This window comes from Aedes aegypti, chromosome 2 (genome assembly GCF_002204515.2).
Source record: "Aedes aegypti strain LVP_AGWG chromosome 2, AaegL5.0 Primary Assembly, whole genome shotgun sequence".
NCBI classification, from domain to species: domain Eukaryota; kingdom Metazoa; phylum Arthropoda; class Insecta; order Diptera; family Culicidae; genus Aedes; species Aedes aegypti.
This window is the reverse complement of record NC_035108.1, coordinates 289177516-289186007: the sequence shown is the minus strand read 5'-3', so window position 1 is coordinate 289186007 and position 8492 is coordinate 289177516. Positions and strand designations below refer to the sequence as shown.

The window sequence follows — 8492 nt, the reverse complement described above, 5'->3', positions numbered from 1 at the left end:
CTTGGGTTGAAATACTTTATTTTAATAAGCGGATGGTAAATATGCAAGTTTTCTGTTCTGCATATTGTTGATTTATCAATGTGGCTACCAAGGTCGAACATGCAACATTTCTATGTTAATGTATACGCAAAAAAACAAGGAATAACAAGCTATCAATTTGTTTGGAGAAATACTTATTGCAAAAGGTCCACGTTCTTATTACCATCGGTATCTGGTTCGTCTTCTTCACTGTCGTCGTCAACTTTGTGTCCCAGATTTTTCAACGTCTGCCGATAGCTTCTCATTTTGTTCTCTTGATCGGTTAGCAGTTCCATCAAATCTTCCTGATCCTTCTGCAATTTTTCCAGGTCGCTTTTACCTTCTTCGGCGGATTTTTCCGCCTCGGTTACCCGTTGCCTGAGTTGTTCCAGTTCGCCCAACAATCGCCTATTTTCCGCTTCAAAGTAGCTAGCTCTCGATTGCTGATCTTGCTGTTGGATGGTGACTGCCGCCAGCTTGCTTTCGAGTGCTTCCACTTGTTGGTTTACGTTCTCGCCTTGAGTAGGAAGTAAATGGAATGGAGATTGTTGTTGGCTTTTCTGCAGATCTGAGGCCGCTTGTAGTTGAGCCTTAAGCAATATGTTCTGATCCGACAACTGAGCGTTGGTGTTGTGCGCTTGTTCAAGTTGTACCTAGAAGAAAATGATTATTAGAGTTTGATATTAGTGTGTTTACACGATTTCTCTCTGCTCTTGGAAGTTTTTCTATAAAAAACAACCTAAAGCAATAAAACAGTACTTTTCAGTGCTAAAATTAAAAACGGTACTTTTCAGTGCTACTAAAACAGTACTTTTCAGTACTATTTTTTCTACTATTGATCCCTTTATGATCCTTGTTTGGACCCGCGCCTTCGATTTTTCGTTGGACCTGTTGGCGAAAGCTAGCGGTGGTAATCCTTCTTGGACACCGTTTTGAGAAAGAACCTCTTAGGAGGTCTCGTCTTCTTTCGTCTTTTTTATTCACTAAACATGGTTGCAATTCTTAGTGGTTATAGTCCGCGGCCGGTTCGATTCCCGGTCGGTCCAGGATCTTTTCGTAATGGAAATTTCCTTGACTTCCCTGGGCATAGAGTATCATCGCACCTGCCACAAAGCAAAGAAAGCTCTCAGTTAATAACTGTGGAAGTGCTCATTAGAACACTAAGCTGAGAAGCCGGCTCTGTCCCAGTGGGGACGTTAATGGCAAAAAGAAGGTGGTTGCAATCACAAACAAAAGGAAGAGTGAATCTCTGAATTCACAACTTCCTTCCAAAAAAATAGAGATTTAAAACTGTAGCTAAACGTGGCAAGAAAGGAATAAAGGACGTTTCTCCGGAATACGAACTTTCTTCCAAGGGTGAAATGGGTAATGTTGATAATTGCATCGAAATGAGCAATCTGTTCGATACTCTAGACAAATTTTACAAACACCAAATCGATGAAGTCTCTAGCCCAGGCTTTTTGATTCAATTGAGGAAACAAAGAGTGCCGCCTGTCGTGATCAGTTGTTCTTAATTAGCGGGGTTTAGGCAGGAGATCTTGAGCTCCATTAGAGGAATCAAGGTATCCTTCCAAATCGCAAAGAAAGGAGACTGTCGCGTTTTGCCGGAAACTCTCAAAGATCGCGAACTTCTTCTCAAACATCATGAAGAGAAGATGCACATTTTTTTTTTTACTTATGACGACAAAACCGAACGTTTGTTCAAAGTCGTCTTGAAAGGTCTCTCAAGTGACTATAAGTCACTTGAAGAGATCAAAAATGGAATAAATGATTTACTTGGATTTTACCCATTCCAAGTAATCATTATATGAACAAGAGAACCCAATCTGGCATTGTTCGGAAAGGTTTTCTCAAGAATATTATTTAGTTCACTTTAACAAAAAAGATCTAAATAATATGAAAGCTTTAGAAAAAGCTAGACTTATGGTCGATGTCCGTGTGACATGGGAACATTTCCAGAAACCTGGAGGAATTTACCAGAACCCCACTCAGTGCCGCCGGTGCCAAAAGTGGGGTCATGGTACAAAAAATTGCCGCAAGGATGCTAAAAGCATGATTTGCGGAGGTTCTTCTCACGCCAAGGACGTCTGTCCAGTGAAGGAAGATACCGATAAGTTCATATGCGCAAATTGCGGTGCAATCATAAGTCTAAAAATCGCGTAGGCGAGTCGTCGAGGCTCGTGCCAGGCAGATGAACGGTCCGGAGTTTCCATGGTAGAGTTTCGAACAATGCTCATTTTTAGGTTAACGATCGCTTGATTAGGAATCATACCCATCAGGAAGATTATAATCATGCTCATTCACAAACTAATTTTAATCCGTCGGGTAGCCGTTCGAATCTTTTAATTTCGAATGTATCTACCCAAAGCTACCCAAGGAAAATCCTTTGCCGATATCGTAGCATAAGCATAACGTAGGTCATTTGAACTCCTCCCCTTTCCATACTACGAGTACCCGTTCTAATAGTTTCAAATCAAATGGCAAAAAAAACCCTGCCGTCACAGGTAACATCTACTTCGCCTCTTCTTCTATCGAAACGGAAAATCATCAGATAATGTACCCACTTCAAGTGATATGTCTGCCTCTGATTTTAATTTTCTAACTGAACAATTGAATCTAATGTTTGAGGCAATGTTCAAAGCCACCACTATGACTAAAGCAAGCCATGTAGCAGTTATAACTAAAACATATTTAAAAACTGGATCCAAACTTAAAAAAGATCCTAACTTTTTTGTTTATCGTAATGATCGACTTGATGGGGCATGTGGGGGAGTTGTAATCATCATCCATAGGCGTATAAAGCGTATAAAACATCAACTGTTTTCGTCATTTGAAACTAAAGTTTTTGAAACTTTAGGTGTTTATGTTGAAACACAGTTTGGTAAATAAACTTTCATAGCTGCCTATTTGCCTTTTCAGTGCTCTGGACAGCAAGTTAATTTTCTCCAAAAAGACTTGCAAAAATTTACTCGCAATAAGTCAAACAATTTTGTCATTGGTGATTTTAATGCCAAACATCGGTCATGGAATAATTCTCAAAGTAATTCCAACGGCAGAATTTTATTTGATAAGTGCTCTTCAGGATATTTCTCAATTCAATACCCTGATAGCCCTACATGTTTTTCCTCTTCTAGAAATCCATTGACGATTTATTAGGTCTTAACCGACTCTAGTCATCTTTGTAGCCAATTAGTTACTCATGCTGATTTTGATTCTGATCATGTCCCTGTTACGTTTCAAATATCCCATGAAGCGATTCTCAATCCTATCAGCTCCACTTTCAATTATTTTCGAGCCGACTGGAATATATATGAAACATATATTGACTCCAATCTTGATGTTAACATTTATTTACAAACAAAACTTGATATTGACAATGCTCTTGAAACTTTAACAAATTCCATTGTTAAAGCCAGGAGCATTGCAATTCCAAAATAAGAATCTTGAATCCGTGATTATAGACGATGATCTTAAACTCTTGATCCGTCTTAAAAACGTGAGGAGAAGGCAATTTTAACGCACTCGCAATCCTGATATGAAAATTATATGGCAGGATTTGCCGAAAGAAATAAAAAAACCTTTTTCACAATTAAGAAACAAAAATTTTGAAATAAAATTACTCAATTGGACCCTGGCTCTAAGCCCTTTTGGAAATTATCTAAAATTTTGAAAAAAACCTCAGACGCCAATACCGGCATTGAAAGAGGAAAACAAATGATTACTAACCAATTGCGAAAAAGCTCCAAAATTACTATGCAATTTGAAAGCGCGCACAATTTAAATTTAGGACTTACTAGTCCCAACTTTTTAAAAATCTCATTGAGGGCATTCAAGCCAAATGTAACAAATAAGGACTGTTCATTTTATAAAGTGGACACTTTGTTTATGCTATATCTTTTTTATTTATTGATAAAATCGTAATCGGTTTTCTGTGTATCGTTGACCTATTATTCTAAAATGCTATGAAAATATAAAATCTTTGAAAATGCTTTTGGTTGAAGAGCTAAATAGTTTTTCCAAAAACTCTTAAAAAAAGCTGTCCGTCAAAGTTTAACATTATTTTTCGCAAAACAAAAATCCTTATTTTTATGAACAAATTGTATGTTTGTATCCTTTACTATTCTACTAAAAATAAAGCTTTAAAAATATCAATTATATTCCACCACTCTATGACATTAGGTAACTTTAGTGATTTACCCATTTATGGCCAAATTTGCTGATACACCATCCTTTCACTCCCAGCAAAAGAGAAAAGTAAAAAGCGTGTTCAAAACTAGTTTGGATTACTAAAGAAACTATATTAGTATAAACGAAAGCTAAATCGTGAGATGAAACTACAGTCTTAAGTATAAATTTTACTGTTTATGGTAGTTTTACTAAAAAGTCTCATACTTTTAAAATCATGTACGCATATTTATCGATCTACAGCAAATTGTAAACAGTTTTCTCCGAATTTTTCAATTGGTGATCTCAGAATAACATATTATGAAAATAATATGTGGAAAATAAAATCGATTTTATTACAGCAGTGTTACCAATTTTGATGATTGTCAATGTACTTTGATAGGTCTTCTAAGAATAAAACAATTGTGTTTCTGTTGTGCTTTGAATGTGGCGTGGGGACTTACTAAGTAACTCTATGAAGGCGTAAGTTATTTTTCATATTAATACTCTACTAGGACTTCCGTCAGGACGTACTTTAAACCAAAAAAAAATACATATATCAGTTCCCTCCAAATTTAAAATAGTTTTCTCTAAAAAATATATTGTATCTGTAAAATAATTGTTTCAAAAAGAACTTGATTTTTTTCCATCAGCCTTCTGATTGATGATGCTTTCGAAGAACAAGCCTTTTTCGAAAGTAAAAAATATAAATTGTCGAATTTTCCAGCCAATTTCTTACAATCATTGATTTTGATAACCTAAAAAAATCGACCGATCTAATCGTTGTTCCATATTCGTGTGAAATTTAATTATTTTGGAGAATTTTTATTATCACAACATTGTACAATACTAGTCGAACGATGTGCAAAAAACCGATTGAAATTTCATTGATTAATAAGAAAGATACAGCATGCACAAGGTGTCCACTTTATAAAATGAACAGTCCTTATGTACAATGTCTTTATCCCCTTATAAATAGCAAATCAAAACTTTGTCTTAAGAACAAGCTTTTGATCTTCAAACAAATTTTCAGGCCAGCTGTAACAATATGGACTAGCTGTTGTAATACCAGGAAGAAATCTCTGCAGAGGATTCAAAATAAAATTTTGAAAATGATTCTGAAACTCCCTCCCTGGTAGTATTAAGGGGTTACATATAATATCTAATGTCGAGACATTGAAACAAATTTCAAATAAAATAAATAATAATGTTAGGCAAAATCGTTGCAATCTTCTATTGCTACGATTAATGCTGTGACTTGGATTTTTTTTTCCAAACACGTTTGAAATTAGTATGTAAATCACGTTTGAATCACCCCTCGGCAAATTTTGCTTCGGGACGAGCTGTCATTGTGTAAATTGGAATGTTATTGAATCGACGGAATAAAATCTTTAATAATTATTTATAATATCAAAATTGTGATATTGAAGCGCAATAAAGTCGTGTTATACTTAGTAAAATGTGCTCTTTCGATGAAACTTTTTAAAAACTGTGATTTTTTCATCACTCAACAACCCAATTATCGCTCACTAGTGCAAAATTTGATTTTTCGTGTAAAACGCAATCTTTTTCGCGCGGTTATCTTCTAACAACATCAACAACTTTCAAATCAAATTTATTAACTCATTACGCGTGGTAAAGATGGATAAAGGACTTTGTATGCTAGACAAGTGCTTAACCAACTAAGCTTTCGAATTCAAATCCCCACAGATTACGCAGATCCTTCTCATATCACATATCCATCCATCTCATGTATACTATACACGCGCGCAGGGAGAGTGCGATTTATTTATTATCGAATTATGAACAATAGTTTTAATCTTTACCATTGCCCAACACAAGCAAATTTGATATAAGAATTTAATGGAATGATTGAAATGATTTTATGATCGTCGCTGTGAAAAGTTATCGCACTAGAAAAATAAAAATAAACATTTCCGGTGGTAAATACCTTCAATTGCACATTTTCCGCTTCAAAGTTTTTCATCTGTTCTTGAAGTTTTTGTAATCGGCTATCCTGATCCCGTATGATATCCTTATACTGTCCAACCAGTCCCGATGCTTCCTGACTAAGGGTGAGCTCGTTAATGTTGTCAGCTCCACTGCCAAAGCCATTTACCGTAATGGTAATAACGGCTGAAACGTATTGTTAAAATATTATGTTTAATCGGTTCGAATTGATTGAACTGAACACTTACATTCCAGTGCCTTGAACAATTTGCAAAATTCATAATCCAGCAGCAGATCCGTGCTGGATCGTATCCTAATTTGTGGCTGCTTCGCCGAACGACTGTAGTTCTCATGCTTGGACACTTCGCCCAACTTGGCACTGAACGTTTCCAGTCCGATGCGTTTGATCAGCAACTGACAGAGGTCTTCGCGTTTGCTACCCTGGACGCTGTTATCGTTAAACTGGATGCAAATTCCCATCAAAAAGGCACAAAGCCCCTGAATCAGATATTCGTTGTCGTCGTGCTCGTTGGCAGCTATCTGCGCAATCAGATATGCTACACTTCCTGGAGACGATAGGAATGTTTTAACAGCGAGTTGGCAGTGGCTTAACCAAACAGCTAAAAGCATGAGTAGAGCGACTTTGCTCTGGAATTTACAGTTGGCCTGCTGTAAAAGCTGAGTACATTGCTGAAGAAGCGACACTGGGGTGCTTCCCACGGATGTGGCCAACAGTACGCGAAGCAGTTGTTCTTTCTGCGTAGGATTTTCGAGCAGAGCATGTGCTAATGAAACGGCTGAAAACCAATTGGATAGAGGATCTGTACTGAAGAGACCTCCGCACAACAACTGGCCAGATGTGAGTGACGATATTTGCGCTGTCGACGGTAGTAATGTTTGAACGAGTGCATTCTGACCAGATTCATTTTTGTACAAGAAGCTTTGGAAACAATACAATACGGCGCAACGCAACGGTAGGGGCTGCTTCTCGTTAACCATGGACATTAGGAGAACAATGAGCGCTGGTCGTGGTGGATTACTTGGCGCCATTACCGAGTTGAAATACTCCTGATTATTCACATCTCCGCGTATGACTTCTGCCACCGTGTTAATCGTTTCGGTGAGAATATCTGGAGACACCCCACTGCCCATGATTATGTTGCACAGACCTTCCAAAAGACCGGAACTTCGCATAGCTTTCTGACACGATGAAACGACCTGTTGGGAATTGCTGGGACTAACCAAAGCCCTCACTATCTGAAGCATGCGCAACAGATTTGAAATCTTCTGAGGAGTCATTCCTATTTCTTCTTGTTCTGGTGGAATGACGAACATCGGTGCCAACCTTTGTATGTAAGATCCTTCTTTGAAAAATTGCTGATTACTCGGGTTGTTCTTCAGCAAATTCAGCATCAAGAGCAAGCAATCCTCAACAACGATTCCACCATCTGAGCTTCCTTCTTCTTTGATGACGTCAAACAACCGATCAAATGCATTTTCAAACGCTACAATCTTTTGGATGTTTGCATTTCCTTTTGTCAGTTGAATCAGCAGTAGAAGAGCATCGTTTCTTATCACCTCCCGACTATCAATTAGTAAATCCATCAGCTTCGACACTCCCATAGGGCTAACCAGAACAATTTCCTGAATTTCCTTAGGCTTATTCGCTAACAGCCCAGTCAGCAGTTTAATCGCTGACCATCGCACACGGAAATCATATTCCTCCAAACAGCTCAGCACCAGTGTTACGTTTTCACTGGATTTGATGAATATTTCCGTAAATTGCTCTCCTATATTAACCGTTATGTTGGGGTTGTCTGCTTCCTCTTCAAACGGTTCCCTTGACGTAACATGACACAATGTGTCTAAACAGTATCCGATAATTTCCGGATCGGCACGGTCCATTTCCATGACTTGCAGCAGTGCCGGAAATCCTTGAACTCCCACTTCCACACGGTACTTCTTCGACAAGGCCCTCAGTGCTCGGCAAGCATCCCGTCGGTCTTCCAGCAACGTCGATGAGCTGACACGCTCGACCAATCGTTCCACCTAGGATAGTGATAAGACAACATTGAATTAATATGTACACTGATACTGATAAGCCCCCATCCCAAATCCAACTTACGGTTTCGGCTCCCGTTGGGAGGGTGCCAGGCTCTTGCGAGCCCAGCACCGTTTGGAGACCACTTTTCAGAAAGTTCATTAATCGTCGTCAGCTGCAGCCTGAGCCAAATATTTGAATATCTTCGCCAGAAAGCTTCAATTCCACTTCGAAATCTACGAGTTTTTGGAAAACGACCGCCGCAGATCTCCCATCAGGAAAACTTACACGTCAATATTTTTTTCTGATTTGTTTTGAC

The 8492-nt window shown here is 38.2% G+C and overlaps 1 protein-coding gene across 1 annotated transcript; it reads right to left on the bottom strand.

The window, feature by feature from the left end:
* Position 1: 1 nt before the first annotated feature.
* Positions 2 to 8492, bottom strand: LOC5565370 (general vesicular transport factor p115). Its single transcript, XM_001649686.2, has 4 exons — positions 8258 to 8492; positions 6381 to 8181; positions 6134 to 6318; positions 2 to 671 (listed from the first exon to the last, which is right to left on the bottom strand). Exons 1-4 carry the CDS (start codon positions 8333 to 8335, stop codon positions 174 to 176), a joined length of 2562 nt encoding a protein of 853 aa, XP_001649736.1. The 5' UTR covers positions 8336 to 8492; the 3' UTR covers positions 2 to 173.